Source organism: Periplaneta americana, chromosome 1 (genome assembly GCF_040183065.1).
Source record: "Periplaneta americana isolate PAMFEO1 chromosome 1, P.americana_PAMFEO1_priV1, whole genome shotgun sequence".
Lineage (NCBI taxonomy): Eukaryota > Metazoa > Arthropoda > Insecta > Blattodea > Blattidae > Periplaneta > Periplaneta americana.
In genome coordinates this window covers 152,973,733-152,992,604 of record NC_091117.1, presented here as the reverse complement: position 1 = coordinate 152,992,604, position 18,872 = coordinate 152,973,733, and the positions used below count along the sequence as shown (strand labels likewise).

The 18,872-nt window shown below is 36.8% G+C and overlaps 1 protein-coding gene across 1 annotated transcript; it reads right to left on the bottom strand.

Moving 5' to 3' along the window:
- Window positions 1–2,157: 2,157 nt before the first annotated feature.
- On the bottom strand, window positions 2,158–3,405 carry LOC138708849 (putative nuclease HARBI1). Its single transcript, XM_069839092.1, has 2 exons — window positions 2,825–3,405; window positions 2,158–2,778 (listed from the first exon to the last, which is right to left on the bottom strand). The coding sequence occupies exons 1-2, from the start codon at window positions 3,321–3,323 to the stop codon at window positions 2,303–2,305; spliced, it is 975 nt and encodes a 324-aa protein (XP_069695193.1). The 5' UTR covers window positions 3,324–3,405; the 3' UTR covers window positions 2,158–2,302.
- Between the last annotated feature and the right edge of the window lie 15,467 nt (window positions 3,406–18,872).

The following is an 18,872-nucleotide window of genomic DNA, read 5'->3' as shown; positions in this document are numbered from 1 at the left end:
TTTTTTTCCCAGTTTGTTTTATGTCATTTTTGAGTCAACATCTAGTAGATACTTGCTATGCTAGAGAAGAGTCACTTTATTGAGTTTATTAAGTTGTTCTACTTGTATAAAAGTGTAGCAAGAAGGTTCCTGTTTAACTTAAAATAAGTAACCCAGGCCTAAAACTTGATCCAGTTTGGAGAGAATTATTTTTATTTATAATTTTTTCCACTTCAAGTGGAAAGTCATGATAGCTAAATGCAAATGATATGGTTTAGAAATGTAGAGATTGTTGCTGCAGTGAAGTTACATATTCAAAAATGTAACAGTATAAAATATAAATAAAGGGAAAAAAATTGGTGAGGTCTACTCCAATATCTGACAATGAAGATCAAAATTTAGAGACAGATCCAGTAGTTGCACCTTCAGTATCAAAATAAAGGAGATCGTTAGTTACGGATCACCCTGAGACCTCTGAAAATTAAGCCAAATCAGCTTAGTCCCTTTGTTTTTTGAACAATTGAAAATCAGAATGAGGATTTTAGATAAATAAATTGTAAAATTCTGTTATGCTATAAACAGTTCCTTCTGTTGCATTCACCTATAAAACAGAAGAACTGGTTCAAAAATATGTTGTAATGTATCATATCCCAATTAAAATTATTGTTAAAACACAGCATGTACTTGTAGATTGCTTCTTCATTATTCATCCTAGATAGCCTACTTCATGAACACTGAAGCAAACAATAATTTCAAATGATTTATATAATAAGAATTTTAATTTGACAAAAATCTATTTCAATCAAATAAATCTGATTGAAATTAAAAAATCATTGTTTTTTATTTTTTAATAAAATCATTATTTTTTTACACTCTCTGGTGCAGACATGCAATTAACTAGGGGTCTGTTTGGTATAAAGAGGCTTGTGTATTATAGGTAGAGCATTCAGTTGTGAAGTGTCTGGTTTCATTTGTTTCAAGTAGGCCTATGTTTTTTTAACTTAAAATTGGAAAAAATCTAACTCTTATTTGGTTATTGGTATCATTTGTTATTAAAAATACCTTGTTTAGTAAAAAAGATCCTATTAAAAATAACTTAGTATTTAAGTAAACAAATTCTGAAAAAAAAATCTGATTGAAATTTAAAAATGTGATTTAAATAAAAAATCACTGATTTTGATTTTAATTAAAAAAATAATGATTTTTTTCACCCTAGTTTATGTACCTTACATTTCCCCCTTTTTTTTTCAGATACGATTTCCTTGCCCTTGGAGGCACTTACATCAGTGTCAGAGACTACTGTGCCGGTAGAGGAAAGTGAAGCAAGCATAGGCCTACATATATATGAACCTCAGGAAATGATAGTAGAAACAACCCCAACACCCACGACTTCTGTAAAACGAAAAAGAAACCTGAATGATATGTATGAAAGTGTGCAAGCTATGGCAACGTCACAAATAGTAAAAAACAAGAAAAAAGTGCTGGAGATGTCCAATGTGTGTGAAATAAAACAGAAAATTCAGGAAACAGAATTACAAATTAAAGAAGAAGAATTAGAAGCAAGAAGAAGAAAGTATGAAGCAGAAGAAGAGGAATCCCAATTGAGAAGAGAAATCCTGAAAGTGGAATTAGAAATTGCGAAGGCAAAATTAGATCAAGCAAAAAGACAATTTTAAAAAGTTCACTGTGCTCAATTTCATGTTCATTTCTCATTTTGTTTGCCTTATACATATAATTACTTCTTTTGAAAACTCTGTGTCGTCTTACAGTATTATTAATCATATTATTCTGTGGTGTTATGACATAAGCTGATATGTACATTTTCATTGTTTCACAAGAGAGCAGTTTTAAAGATGATTCTTTGAGGAAAAATCAAGACCACATTAGAAGGAATATTTTTTATTAATTTTTATTTACTAATGGGAGTAGACATACCATGTTTTGCAGTAACGTTAAAAACAACATTTGCAACATATTTAGACAACAAAATATTTTTGCTGAAATTGTACATATCAGCTTATGACATAACACCACAGTGTTGTTTGTAAACAATAATTAGGTCTAAAATTCACTGAAACTTAATTTACAATATTTCGATTATATGTTTTTTTTTTTAATTCTAGGTAGTAGGTAACAGCTATTATGTATGTGTTAATTATTACTTGACTATGTTGAATCAATAATTATATACATGTTATTCAGTATTATTATTTCAGTATTTCTTGCAATGATTTTTACAACTTTTCACGTAAGTAGGTGATAGTTAATATTGTAATGTAAGGATGTACATAGGCCTATATAAATAAAGGCATGAAAACCATTATTACTGCCTGGAGAACACTGTGTTTATTAATGCTCTTCTTGTTGCATTTCCATTGTTACGAACAGGCTCCACAGGCACATCTACCACCTCAACATCAACATCTCCTTCGGGTAAGTTTTCATTATGTTCATTAGCTATATTGTGCAGAACTGCTGTCGCCACAATGGTCGCCAATGTTGTAGATATTTTCGTCCTCATTCCTAGTGCCAGGACAGGAAATCTCCTCTTCCAAACTCCAAATAATCTCTCTACTGTGTTTCTTGTTGCTATATGCGACCTCTGATAGTTTTCTTCAGCTTCTGTAGCAGGATGAAGAAGTGGAGTCAACAGATAAGCCCTACAAGGATATCCATTGTCTCCTAGAAGAAAACAATTTGGGATATTCATTGTTTTCAAACTTTGCACGTAGAAGACAGGCATCAAATATAGTACTGTCATGTACTGACCCAGGCCAACGTGCAACGACATCAAGAATCCTCAGATTCTTTGTACAGACAGCCTGGACATTGATGGAGAAATAACCCTTCCTGTTTCGGAACATCTCATTCAAGTGTCCACCAGGGCTTTGAATTTTCATATGGCTACAGTCTATAGCACCAATAACGTTTGGAAAATTGCTAATTGAAAAGAAATCCTGCTTTACTGTTTGTAAAGAATTTCCCTGAGGCATACTAATATATTGCTCTCTCATTCTTGCAATGCATACAGTTACACATCTTATTATTCTACAAACTGTAGATTTATTAACGTGTATATGGTCCCCTATCACAGTCTGAAATGCTCCTGTTGCATAATAGCGCAAGGCAATCAACAGCTGGTTACTTGCTGATACTGCCTTACTGCGTGCAGTTTGTTTTTCAATGTGATGCCCTATTTCATGTAAGAGAGCCATGAATGTGTCTTTCGACAATCTAAATCTAATCTTAAAATCAATATTATCATACTCTTGTAGAGGATTAGATCTGTCTCTGAGTATTCTTGGTCTTGGTAAACGTTGTAGATGTTGTACCACATCCAACATAACCTCTACATCAGATGATTCAGACGATTCTATAATAAAAATAATGAAATTGTTTTATTTACACACCTTTCCCTATACACACATGAATCTCGAGTTCATTGCGATATATGTAGCCTATATTACATTTTACGTACCTGTTTCTGATGTTAACATATCCACGAAATTACTTAATACTTTAGAAAACAAGCAATATACGTACAATAACGATTCGTTAACAGTTTACAGCTCCGATTTTCGACCTATAGTTTACAGAGTGCTTTAACGAACCAATAGCTTTAAAGGTCGTTCTTGCAACGCTTACTTACGCTGAATGAAGAGTTATAGGACCAATAGCGTTTAACGAACCTATAAATGCTTTCTTGCAACCCAGCACTAGTGTAATACTGGGAACAATAAACGGCACTTATTAATTTCTTAATTTAGTGGTCGTTCAAATGAAATCCAGCCATGGCTAATAGGAAGATAGGAATTAAAGCTACAACCTAATATGAGTGCTCGCCAAGGTTGTTAACACACTTCTTCTACTATCATGTTATCTTTTTTTTTCTTTCGATTACCTCATGATAGTGTGAAATTACTTAGAAATTGACCATCATATAAAAATTGCAAACTCTTCCCTTGTTCTCCTTGTGTTTACAATATTTTTCCTTTCTGTGTTTCCCTTCTTCTCATTGTCTTGTCCTTATTCTCATTGTCTAGACCTTGTTCTCCCTAACTTGCCTTTGCTCTCCTTGTGCTCCCCTTAATCGCCTTTTGTACCCTTTATTATTCTTGTGTTCCCTTTCTAATCTTTGTTACTTTTTTCTCCTTGTGTTCCCCTTGATCTGCTTATGTTCCCCGTTCTCGTGTTCTCCTTATTCTTATGTTTTCCTTTTCCTCCTTGTCTTTTCCTTGTTCTCCTTGTCTCTCCATGAGCCCCTTGTATTCCCCTTGTTCTCTTTGTCTTCGCCTTGTTGTCGTTATATTCCCCTTTCCTCCATGTATTGCCTTTTTTCTCATTGTATTCCCCTTGTTCTCCTTGTCTTCCCCTTGTCGTTAAATTCCCCTTGTCGTTTAATTCCCCTTTTCTCCATGTATTGCCTTTTTCTCCTTATACTCCCCTTGTTCTCCTCGTCTTCTCCTTATCGTTGTATTCCTCTTTTCTCCATGTATTGACTTTTTCTCCTTGTTTTCCCCTTGTTCTCCTTGTCTTCTCCTTGTCGTTATATTCCTCGTTTCTCCATGTAGCCTATTACCTTTTTCTCCTTGTATTACCCTTGTTCTCCTTGTCTTCCCTTTGTTTTCCTTATCTCCCTATTGTTCTGCTTGTATTTTCCTTCTTTTCCTTCTTTTCCTTGCCTTCTCCTTGTTCTCCTTTTATTCTCCTGCCCAGACTAAAGATATGCTGCATACTGAAAACGTATGGCGAGATTCTGCCTTCACTTCGACTTGAATCCGGCTCTTTCATTTCCTAGCCTGTCGCTGTGTTCACTAACTAATTTGGCTGTCTTAAGGGATTTATAGTAGTGAAGTAGCTCTATGCAAGTTTTCTTCATATGGTCCTGCTATTTCACTACTTCCGTGACACGGCGTTCTCGAGGTTACGAGCAGGACTCGTGCTCCAAGGCTGCGCTATTGACATTCTCATTCCACCATTTTCAATTTATCTGGACAGACTGTACCGGTATCTCCTGTCCACCCCTGTGGAGTAATGGTTAACATGTCAGACTGTGAAACGAGCAGTTCCGGATAAAATTCTCGTTGGGACAAGTTATGTGATTCAGGTTTTTTCCGGAGTTTCCCCTCAACCCATTAAGAGCAAATGATGGATAACTTTCGCCTTTGGACCCTGGGCTCATTTCGCTGGCATTATCAGCTTATTTTACTGAGGCGGTAGATAACCATTGAAATTGATAAAGCGTCGTAAACCAATTGAAAATTAAAAACAAAAAAAAACTCCCATTTTTCATTCCTTGTACAGCGCCATCTTTGCCTTGTCCTTTCTAGACATAGTCTAATAACAATTTTATATGTACACATGAGAGGACTCCCAAGATGTTATGTTAGAGCAACGCAAGGATCCACTCAAGACAACTCTGTGTATGATATTGATCATGGAAGTCTGTAATGTGGCGATAGTAGCGATCCTAATGGTTAGCAACTATCTATGGATACATATTTACTATGTATTGAGCTTCGTGACTGTATATATTAGACTGTGGTATCATCGTGTTCTAATTCGATAATTAGATTAATCGATGTTCAAATTTCTGTCACTTTGGTGAGAAGAACTGCACCCATCGACACCGGCATAGCTCAGGCGGACTCTTTTGTGCCTGCCAACAGAAAAATTTAGTTTTCTTCACTCTATGTATGTATGTATGTATGTATGTATGTATGTATGTATGTATGCATGTATGCATGTATGTATGCATGTATGTATGTATGTATGTATGTACAGTATGTACTGTATGTATGTATTTATTCACACTGCAAATGGGTAAATACCCGGTAGTAGTGGTAACTAATTACACTCAATAATTACAATTAAAATAAATTACAATTCATAATATTAATAATAAAATAATAATGGCAATATATAATAATATTAACAAGGAACAGCCTAAATTAAATGAAGCACAATCACTTAATATAACACAATTATTTAAAGTAAATCTAATTTATATCTTAACCCTAAGTTCGAACTCAAACCCACGAGTATATATGATATATGTTCATATTTGCATAAAGTACCTTTCAGCACTACACTCATTTCGCTATCAATTCACTCACTGGACTGGAAGTATGAAACATTTCACTGACACTATCCTCATTTCTCTAACACTTCAAAAACATTTCACTGTTCAAATACTTTGCACTACCACTATAAACTATAGAACTTCACTGACAATAACACACTTCACTGATACAACACTTCAAATAACAAAACATCAATTACACCCTTATTATTCTGTAGAATTGTACTTACTATATTAACCTCAAATCGCTAGCCTAGACCCCATGACAAGCAATTTAGGACGTTTACTATAACTCTCACCCTTTCGCTATAAATCTATCTCATTTCTCTGCCACTATAACTCTCAGAATTTACTTCTAAGCTCACTGCGCTTACACTACAGCACACTGCACACCCAATATAAATCACTGGAGATTCACTATGTTTCTCTGCTTACTCACTATACTTGTAAAACCACAAAATAGTGTACATAATATATTACCGTCTACTGGTAAAGTCCTTGGGTGGTATTCATAGACATTTCGCAGCACGCGCTACGAGCGTACTAAGCTAACCCCGGCTATCCACTGGTTACTAGTACAGAATTCAAATCATATCCTATCGCTAACACTGGTTTATGAATACGAAAAACGCTGATAATCCTCCGAAAACTCGCGCTAAAAATGTCTATGAATACGGCCCCTTAAGTATATTTTTAAATACATATGACCTATGAATCATGCCTATCGACACAGTTTTGATGGAAATCAGAAGTAATGAAGGTCTTCTTTGAAATTCGAGCTGAATACCTTCCGAGTAGCGTTTTGTGAAATTTTTACTTCTGCTGTACTTGAGTAATAAATTAAAGCAAATTTTGATGAATAAAGCTAGTATGAAATGCCAGAAAGATTCGCGGAAGGGAACTAAACCCTGGAATCTATTCCATGAAGCCCTGGATTACAGTGGAATTCCGTACTATTATATACCTGTGTCCATAAAAGGCCGGTATTAGCGTGTGCGTTGACCTCGGATTACATATCTCCCATTGTGCGTAGTGCCACGGGGCAATTTGGATCAATATTTACATTCCACTTCACACAGAACAACATGGCACTGTGCTTACGCGGTTGCGAATTTGTAGGCCTATATTCCGTACGGTTTGAGACTTTCGCATTGTTTAGAGTGATACAATTTTGTATTTTGAACGTGTTTTAAATGTAAAGATTTATCCATTATGTCAGAGCTAGCTATCAGGTGCATCATCTGGAAAGGTAGAGATAGGAGAAAGGAGAAACCTATCTATGGGCTACGTTAGTAAGAGCTATTCTTCAGAACTGATAGGTTTTCCCGTTCCCCTTTCCCTGATGATGTACAGATCATGCATTTTGTCAAGACACTCGAGGGAACAACGCTTCCATGGAGAGGGTAGGAGTAGAAGGGAAGGTCGGGCGTGTGTCTACCAAGTTCAAAGCAAAAACAAACCCATTCCCCTGTAATTCGTAAGTAGACTCATCCGATCTCGTGCGCAGCTCTATAGAAAGAGTGGGGGAGTGTCTGGACGTAATGCATGAGCTTTAGCTTCGAAACGTGGGATGTCATTGCAGCCTAAAACCTCACAAAATGTGTATTCCGCTTAATAGTGTGTATTGTATAAGTTACATTTACACAATTATTTAGGTTGTAATATAACTTGTGATGTAGATAGAGATATTGACAACAAAATAAGCAAATTCCAGTGGATATGCGGGATAATAAATAGAACACTAAAAAATAAAACTAGAAAAGAAACAAAACTAAAGTTCTATAAAACTATGGCGGTACCCGTGTTGACATATGGAATCGAATCATGGGTAATTAAAGAACGAGATGAAATTAAATTACAGGCTGCAGAGATGAGGTTTCTTCGCAGAGTAAAGGGATGTACAAGAAGCGATCTGATAAGAAATGAGGATATCCGTAAGGAATTAAATATGTACAACATAAACGACAAAGTTGAAGATTATAAAGAAAAGTGGAAAGAACATCTGTCTCGAATGGATAATGAAAGAATTCCAGCACTGATACAACAATAGGCTACCAACCTAAAGGCAAAAGAGATGTCGGACGTCCTAGGAAGAGGTGGAACTGAATAAAATGTGAAGACGGAACAGGCACTAAGCCTAAACATGAAGTGAAGATGATGACGATGACATTTACACAACTCTGCTGTGGCTACATGGAGTAAGCCACTGGCCCGTCTAGCATACGGTCCAGGTTTGAGTCAGGATCAGGCCTGGTATTTTCATTGAAAAATCCAGTGTGACACTAGTGGCTGACAAGTTTGCAGTTGGAATTTTGCTCCGGCTTCTTCCGTTTCTCCATTTTAGGCATCTAAATCATTTCGCAACGATATCCATATGATTACCTTTTCATAGAAATCCCTGATTGTCAGCTGGCGAAGCGTAGCGGAGGACGATTGTAGAATAGTAAGGTTGCTTGGTTATGTCCGCATGTACAACAAACTTTAGCGCAGTCACTTGGTGTGGGTTGGGAATACGCCTAGCACAGAGAATGCTACAACAGAAAAGTATACTCTCCATGCAAAGTCATACGACCAACTTCTCCGATACAAAAAATGAGAACCATCAATACTGTTGGACTGCAGTGATTTACAGCGTTTCAGGCACGCTCTCGTTGGAGAAAAGAGTGTACTTTTCATTTTCTAAATCTATCAGGGGCTTTAAGAGTAGGCAAAATTGTAATTCTATGCCCAACGTCTCATTTATTCAAAGAAGATATTAAGTGAAGATTAAATAATGATTTTAATTGGTCCTAAAATTGAGGATATCTGACATCGTTGAGTTTGATAGCAAATTTTTATTTGACGAAATGAGTTCGGGAATTCGTCTTGCGGGTACGCCATATAGTTGCGGAAAACTCGGAAAACCCAAATAGGTAATCATCCCAAGTGGATTCCAACCCACGATCGAGCACAACTCAAGATGACGAGTTCCTCTAGTTACCTAGACACCACAATCGAAGTTAAATAAGTAATAGTGTAAGATATTGGAGCTATATTATGTATTACAGGGAAAACGAAAGTAGCAGAATAAATGTGTCCTACAGAAGTTTCCTCATGCTGCTATAAGACAAAAGACTGAGACCCGCGTCTTTACGTTTCCACACAGTCACACAAGCAAATTACACACAGTAAAGGATGTAATGTGGTAATCAGAGACGGCTATGAGGCTTACGAGCCTTCAACCGACAGTCATACACGGGCAATTCGGGAAGAGGTAAATATTTGATTTGTTAATGATGTAGCATGTAACAATATAGGCCGTAAATTACATTATTTTCTCATTTTTGTGCGTTTTGCGGCAATAGGTACACCAATAACACATGAATAATGAAATATTGAAGCCCAGCCATGCTTAGTAGAGAGAAATGACAATGACGTCGACCTCTCTTGGCACATAATGAATGTTGTAGCCTATAAGTTTATAAATTAAAATTCTGAAAATAGTTACGCTGAAGTTTATTTTTAAATAAGATCTACTGAAGCTTCTGTAAGTTGTGTTACTTAAATTTAAGACGAAATGTAGCCAGACAAACGATAACTAAGTTATTGATTAGTCGCATTAGTAGATCAGTTGGAATAGTGCTGGCTTACGACGACCGATGATCCGAGTTCGAATCTCGGCTTCGCTGTTTGTATTTGTTGTGCACAAAGCCATATTTGTGAGAGTTTTTCTCAGCGTTAGGCGTGACGCTGAATCGATCTTCATCCATTATGGACGATTGGTAGAGGGCAGTGGTGTGGATTCTAGACTACTCATATCTGCATATACTGTAGCCTATGTCATCTAGGGGATCCCAAGTTCTTTCTTGCCTGCCGTCTCTTGTACAGGGACATCATTTTATTTTTACTTACATTTTCAATATTAACTTGGCTATACCTCTGGATCAACGCCGTTTGCTACCCCCTTCCACGACAGGCGTTCGATGATACTGGCGTAATATACAAACAAATCACTTTACTAGGTATAGGAGGGAAGGAAAGTAGTTCATCCATTTACGTAAACTAGGAAATATCGCGCTTTTGAGTTTGATCATTTTCATTAGGTTTTTGTTTAATCAAAATACAGTACAGAATTAACAATGAGTGTTTTTACTCACGAACTGAGCTGTCCATGTGGACGTATTCGTTATGCAGTGTATATTATACTGTCTACAGCACATTAGCGTACAATATAGAGAATGAAGTTAAATTGAAAAATAACCATAATATGGATATTAAAACACATTTTTTTATGGTGGCCATTCATTTCGATACAGGCTTCAGTTCTAATGTGCATATTATCGCACTATAGATTATTGTACCTAATCTCAATTACCAGTTTCGTCCTTCGTACTAGTAACTCATGTTGAAATAATTCTGTACCTACTCTATAAAAGAGTACCTTACGTACTGTAAATTCAATCTTCACTTCTGCCCGATCCGAAAAGATAAAATTACTCCGACATACTATCTACTGTCCGTCCAAGTGGTTATGTCGTAGGGTCGTAGAAAGGAGGGAAACTACGTGACAGTTAATTACTTAACGAGGCCCTTTTATTTAAGTTATTTTAAACAGTTGTATAATATTACGTAGACGTCCAATTCCTAACAGAAATTAATGTTCTCAGAAAAGAGCTAAGACAGCCTAGCCACTAGCTGGCGAATAAAAGCAGGAGGGGAAACCGGGATAAGACGTAGGCAAATGGACAACAGTACCTGTGCGAAAATGATTCAAAGTTAGAGCTCTTTCGTCACTGGAAAACGCGAACATATTTTTGGAACGTACTGTTTACTATGACCGTAAGGCTATTATGACTGTATATGCGGTCTTGGAACTGTGTGGAGGACGGTTGAACTTCATTAGTAGAAGGGGTGGGAATGAAGTACATTAAAAAAACTCAGGTACAATAAAAATTGAAGTAAAAATAAAATGATGTCCCTGTAGATGCTTTGGATACAACAGATCACCACTAGAGGCCTATGGTATTCTGACCTATTGGCTGGAGAGAAAATAGTTAGGGTACATACACGTTGGAGCGACGGTAAACGATCAAAGAAGCAGTGATGCTATATCAGAGAGAATTGAAGCGTGCATTGTCATTGAGGTGTGCATAATGGTGTAGCGATAAAAGCGAAGATACAATATAAAAGCGACGAAAAAAAAAATCCATTTTCTTCGCTCTTGTCATTCATATGATCCCTGATTAAGATAATATTAATCTGTATAATGACCTGTGGTTATCAATGTATCCGAATATTAATCGATTTATTATTATTTCGATATATTAAATAAATTACAAATTGATCAGTTGTGTATTTATTCATGATACGTTATGTGATCAGAAGAACAAATATCACAACACAATGAATTTATACCAGCTTTGGGATGAGAAACGGGTTCAATTTTGTACGTATTTAAGTTATATTAATCTTGAACCTAGCAGCTGATATTTCCTATATATCTTCTTTCATTAAGTGGATGTATAGAATATCTTCTACTGAGAAATCAAAATGTTCGCTTCCCGCGACCTCGTTGCTCCGATATGAACACTTGATTCTTTGATAATACCAAAGCGTCGCTAGGTCGTTTCTTTTATCATTTATCGTTGCTCCAACGTGTACGTACCCTAATGGGGGGAGATGGTGGAACCGGCGTATCCGGGCAACACAAGTCTAAAGCTGCTTATGCACAAACGTTTCTTTCAATTCAATACTGTGCAAGAAAACTTGTCAAAGATTGTCAAATATTTATCAATATTGAAAGAGACTTGTCAAAGACGGTTTTCTATTGCTAATAATTTGACAGTATATTAAAATGTGCTCCAAGTTCATTGTACAGTAATCTATGTAGGCCTATAGCCGCGTTACTGTTATTTTCGGCAACCAATCACAATGCAGCTCGGCTACATTTAAACGCGCACATCTTGTCATTGGCCGCTGATGACGTTATGCACTGCCATTGCTGCCACGTTTAGTATACAGTTGTTAATTATTATACTGTCCTGCTCGGCGGCAAGCAAGTGTATAGAATGTGCAACAACGCGGCCAGCTTAAGACGTAGATAAAGAGGAGGAGCCACGCCGGAAATAAGTACGTGGCTATACCTAGCAAATATTACAGTATAATTATTATGTTTGAATATTGTTAAAAACATTTTTTGCTGTTAATATTCGCCTAGGTTATGGGTTAAACTCTTTTTAATTAAACAAATACATGCATTGGTACTTACTCGAATTATCTGTCTTGCAATTTCCTCACACGCGTTTCCATCACTTTGTGGTTGTTGTGGTATTCCACAGAACCCACGGCGTGCAGGCATGGATTTAATTCATATAGGCTAATCTAATTAATTATCAAACAACTTTTGTCGGACAGGACGCTGTTTTTGTGGTTCTTTGCCCCATAATATTTTTTAATTCCATTAATGAATTCCTTAAAAAACTGTCAAGCCTTTGATAGATTAAAGCATGTTCTTTTTTTTTTACTTGGTCATTTAACGACGCTTCATCAACTACGAGGTTATTTAGCGTCGATGGAATTGGTGATTGTGAGATGATATTTGGTGAGATGAGACCGAGGATTCGCCATAGATTATCTGACATTTGCCTTACGGTTGGGAAAACCTCGGAAAAACCCAACCAGGTAATCAGCCCAAGCGGGAATCGAACCGGCTCCCGAGCGCAACTCCGGATCGGCAGGCAAGTGCCTTAAAGCATGTTCTGATTTACATTAAACATAATCGAATATTCTTAAAGTATTATAAGTGATTTGACAATAAAATTTGTAAAGTATTGTGAAGCGTTGAATTTGATGAAAATTTGAACGCGTACAAACAGCTTAAGATAAATACCAGTCGTATCTGGCGAACCCTGAAAGAAACAAGTCACGGGCTTACATATTGTACATATTTTCCCCGTTATAAGTTTCGGCATTTTTACAATTAACGCGTTAAAATATCGGTGCTCTGCCTTTCGCGAGGCGCACTTGGAACTTCGGGCGAGTTTATTCGGTCCTCACTTGCTTAGTCCAGGAGCTCGGTTCCCTTGACTAGTGAGGATAACGACATACGCCTCTCGACTTAGTTCCGGCTAACATCTTAGACGACTGTGCTCTGATGTTGTCCACCTTGTTACGGATGGAGCTCTGCTATATCTCTCCCTTTTATGATTTATGGGGTACACTTGAGTGCAATGATGGTAGGACAGTATAAACAAATGCTACATACCACACCCCTTCCCCAGTAGGTTTCTTGGATGCAGAAATGCGTTGACTTTGTTTAGTTGAACCCAGAGCAGTGGCGTCTGTATTGTGTTATATTAAATATTATTAGACGGCGGGCTTGGGATACTTTTACGGCGGCAGTAGGTTGATGCACAACGGAGCTTAGACATGTGACGTTACTCTCGTAGGTAGGCCTACATTTTGTTAAGAACGCAAAATGACCAGTCGTTTGTCACAGTGTTTACGTGTACAGTAGAGCGTCTCGTTTAGGCACAGTGAAAACGTAAACAAAGTGCAGGTAACGTATGGGGGAGGTCGAGCCGTACGATAGACATGAGGGATGCACAAGGTTTTAGTTATATAATTAATTATATTAATTAACATTAATTGACATATTTTCCAAAAACACACAAAATAAAAGAACTAAAATTGCATAACATTATCATATACATATTTTAACAAACAAGGAATTTTAATGTTGAAATAATTTAATATAACAAATCAAATTTTGCTACTTAGTCTATATGATGTTGTTTTCAAGCAGCATTTGTACAATCATGAATTTCATTCTCTGTATGACTAACATAATATCACCGTCTTCTGTACTGTACCTGAATAAATTGAACTTTGAGAAGAGATAATTATTATGTTTAGGAATTAGTGTTGCCACTTCAGACCAATATAGTGTAGTTTTGTTAATTCGGCCACAGAAGACGGTAATATTATGTTAGTTATACAGAGAATGAAACTTATGACCGTAAAAAATGCTGCTTGAAAGTAACATCATATAAGTAGCAAAATTTGATTTGTTATATTGAATTATTTCAACATTACATTGCTTGTTTGTTAAAATGTATGTATGATAAAGTTATGCAATTTGTGTTCTTTTGTTTTGTGTGTGTTTTTGAAAATATAATTTCAATTAATGCTCCGCCATAAACGTTGTAACTAAAACCTTGTGCATCCCTCGTGTTTATCGTGCGGTTCGTCCTCCCCCACACGTTACCTGCTCTTTCTTTACGTTTTCACTGTGCCTAAACGAGACGCTCTACTGTATTTGGTAACGTGTACAAGTGCAATATCGAAACACCAGTCGTATTATTTGCATTCACCATTGACATCCTGTGATGTTGAACCGTTGTTCTCAAAATATAAAAACTGTTTGAGTGATCGCCGCAGGACGTTTCAGTTCGCAAATCTTCGGATGTATTTTGTTGTTCATTGTAATGCCGGCAACGAAACCGAAGAAGGCGGAACCTTGCATGTATATTCATGCAGTTTATTTTCATCATAACCAGACTGTACTACCTTTGTTTATGTCCGCAATGTGTGTTCAGTACCGAGTGTGTAAAAGCTATAGTCAATGCTTGCGTACATTGATTGGTAAATTATCCCGGTTTCACGCTCTATACATTATGTTTCTATTTTAAGAATTACTTAATATTAAATTAGAATATAGTCTTTTATTTTGCAGTTGACGCTGAAATATAATTTATGTAGTATTTTTTGTTGCTCCATATAAAATAATCATTATTCATTATCCGGAAACATTTAGCCATTAGGCAAAATTCCACCACTGACTTCTCTCCTTCCCATACTGAATAAAAAGCTTGCTGCCAAACATCTTACTGGTTGTTTTTGTGCTCGGGGAAGAAAGAAAATTTGTTGTTTACATCTTCCAACTATCAATGCACATGAAACCTATAGACTGCAACTACCACTCATACAGGTAATTACATTGGGGATGGAGTGCGTTTGGCAGTATGTGTTTATACCGTCGGACCATCGAATGTGCACTCCTTCAAAACTTCTCAAGGTTTCTTCAATAGAACGGCGACAAATTGAATGAGACCTTTCATGGTTTCTTTCCATAGGCTCAAATTTCCTAGCAAGGACGTGCGCTCGCGTACCATTTAATTGTCTTTTGTTGTCAATTCATTCATTGAACTGTTTTTTATCTTTGCTAGAGTCCCTGATCGCAATTTTCAATATGTAGGTCTACACCGCACACTCTAATGGTTTACATTTGTTGAATCGACGAAACAGGAGAGTGCTGGCTAGAGGGGTAGCGATTACTGCCTTCAAATACCGAGGGAGAACCTAACAGTTCGCTCAAGTTTCTCGTCCAGAATATCGTCTGCTAGCGATAAATTGGTAACAAGATCTCCCAGACACTGTAGCAGAACTTTAGTAGACCAAGTGAGTTGTAAGTGTCTTTGTGTACCATCGACCAGTTCGTATGCCATTAAATTATTACAGCTAGCACCGTTAAATTACTCCATAAATCTTTCGTGATACTCGTACTTCAAATATAGGGTGCCAGGGTGAAAGGTATACACAATTATGTAGTTTTCAGTTTCTTTTCCCAGAATCGGACGCTTTTTCGTGTTGGAAGTTCACGCCCATATTGCGTTCTAAAGCGACGTAGAATAGTAACGGAATTTTTAATTCAGATAGCCAGAAAACACATACAACACGTACTGCGGTGTCGAAATTGTTTATCAAGCTCAACGAATATCACCAGCTGACGTAAACACTTGTGCGAGATACGGAAAAATCTTCCAGATATTTTCTATATGATGGCGCAAATCGGAAGTGTGTTTAATGAATACTTTTCGGAGAGATGTGTTTATCTTGGTTATCTTTCATTTGGACGCCCATAGTCACTAGTCACAACATTACGACGGTGAACTAACTATGCATCTCGCACCTGTGTGTGGCTAGGATTTGGATAAGGGATGACATTGTGCTGTGCCCTTGCACGAATTACGGACCAAACTGTATATAGCAGCGGTTCTCAACCTACGTTACGCGTACCACTGGTGGCACGTGAGCCACTGGCGGATGGTATACTTAAAGCGTGAAAAAAAATTATAAAATATAAATATATATAGCCGTTTTCAGTATACAAGGTGATTCACGAGGATTTACTGTCCTTTACGGAGCTTATTTCTGAAGACATTTTGAGCAAAAACATAGCTCCTATTCTCAATATTTTCAGAGTTACAATAATTTAAAGTTGTTTGTAAAATACGTTTTTTCTTTAGTTTGAAGGTAAAAGAATAATACAAATAGATAATGAACCATTCAGAAGTATCATTTCTTTAATTGGCAAGTATTGTGAAGCTAAAAATGTGCTGTGAACTCCTTAGTTGCTTCGTACAGACATCGTTTTCTATTTTTAACTAGAAAATTACATTATTCTTACGCTCTTATCTCAACAATTGTTACAAATCACACCACTTCTACAAACTTAATTATTTGCAGTTCAATTTTGCATCCTAATTTACAGCCTTGGAGAGTTTACAACATATTTTAAAAAATATCACCGTCCGCTTGAGTACACTTGGCCGCACGCTTGTGAACGGCACTCGTCGCGCTACGTAACTGCATACGGCTATCTTTGATTTCCGTAGCGCTAGCGCTGGCTGCTGACTGCACGCTGACCAAGATCACGCGTTCACAGCAATGCGTTCCAATAACGAAACGTAACTCTGTAAATATTGAGAATATGCTCATGTTTATATGACATTTTTTGCTCAGAATGTCTTCGGAAATAAGCTCCGTAAAGGACCGTAAATTCTCGTGAATCACTCTGTATTTTATGGAACATCCCATGAAATAAATTAAAGTAGTAACTTTTTTTTAAATTAAATGCGTCTATGTAAAGCAATCAGTTATTGGTATTGGAGCATAGAAGCGAGTATTATGACCCTGGGAGCAAAACTTGACGATTTGCCATTATAAATTTGGTTAGTGGTACAGCTAATGTCCTAAACTAAAAATAGTGGTACGTCATTGAAACTGCTGTATAGCATATCTTGTAGCATAATGAGTGATGGAGCTCCTAACGTTCGGATGAAAGGACGTCGAGTAAAAAAGTCAGCTGCTTAGAATTTATGTAATAATATTACGATGACCCTCGGTCTTATCGTTCTGTTTACTCGGGTTTGATTCCCTGCGTAGGTTGAAGTTATACTTGTACTTGATATAATCGGAGATTGAAGGTTTTCTCAGTCTCTCACATTATACATTTTCATCCCAATATAGCTCATTGTGATTTGCGAGTCTTGATGATAACGGATGGAATTGGCCAACCAGATACAACGTTATGATGTATAACGCCTGTATTCAATCCAATACTAATATTAAAAGGATTTTATGAAAGGGAAATTCGATTTCGGTTGCTATGGAAATGCATAAGGCATATGCGATAAACTGAACAATGTGGATGAGTCCATTCCTACATATAAAGGGAGTCTTCTTCATATAATATACCTCGAATCTAGGATGCATCTGTCACCAGCGAGACCATCGCGGACGGTCGGTGTGGTACTCCGAAGCCACAGTTCACACGCAGACATTCACTATCTCATCCTTTCTTTCTAAGGATAAAATCTGGTCAGTAAATGTGAAAAGAAGTCTGGATCGGGCTACTTACCCTGAATTTAATCAAATTATGAAATACTTTCTAGATAAGATTTACAGGGTGAAAGGAGACCGATGCACCAAAAGTTAAAAGATGATTCTACATGTTAAATATAACAAAATTTTTATTACACTTTTCTTTCGATGAAGCACCGTTATATAGGAAAAAAATAGTCTTGGTCCAATGTTTGCAGCGCTCTATTGCAGTAATGGTTGATTTCTGTCTAAGCGGATGGGTAAAAAGAATGTGAACAATTTCTCTCTTAAATCCTGTTTTTTTTTTTAATTAAACCGTTTAGCCTTGAATTTAAATTGAACTATTGCTAAAATCGTTAAAATAAATCGCAGCGCACTGTTGCGTGTCACCGACTGAGTACAGAAGAGGGGGGGGGGGAGATAAGGAGTGTAGACCGTGCCTGTTAGAGTTATTGCAATAGCCGTGATGTTGCCAAATGCTTCTTAGAATCGTAACGATTTCCTCTAAATCGGTGAATGTTAGAGAAAAAATTTCTACTCTTGATCTATTACCTATTTCATTTTGGTACAGAGGTTACCATCCACCCTGTATTTCTCCATTTATCACTCAGTATAATGTCATATGTTATATTCAGCGGGCATCTGGTGTCATGTTGACAGCGTGTCATTAATGTCTTATAATGTCTTCGTAGAGAAATAACAAGGTAAACTTAAGAACTTTTATAATCACAGTATTATAGCATAATGCAATTTTGGTGATTAAATTTGATTCTCTTCGTGAAAATTGCCTTTCCCTATTTGTTTGGGATATTTTTATCAGTAGCTTTATACAGAGTGTAAGGGGTATACGTGCCATTATTTTAACTGATGAGAAAAAAATGTCCTTACAATTTTTTTCTAATTGCAATATTTAACTAATTATTAAAGTTTACAATATTTGACGTTTTGCAACGTTGCTGGATGGGGAGGAGGGGGTTTAGAAATATACAGTACAGCTCAAGCGGGGAGGAGGGGGTTTAGAAATACAGAGTACAGCTCAAGCGGGTACAGACATACCGGTACAAAACATGCTCTGTTCTAATACAGGAGCGGACCATGACAATACTTTTGTTTACATAAAACGAGCAGCAAATACAAACTTTCAATCTCATTACTAGAAAATTGTGGT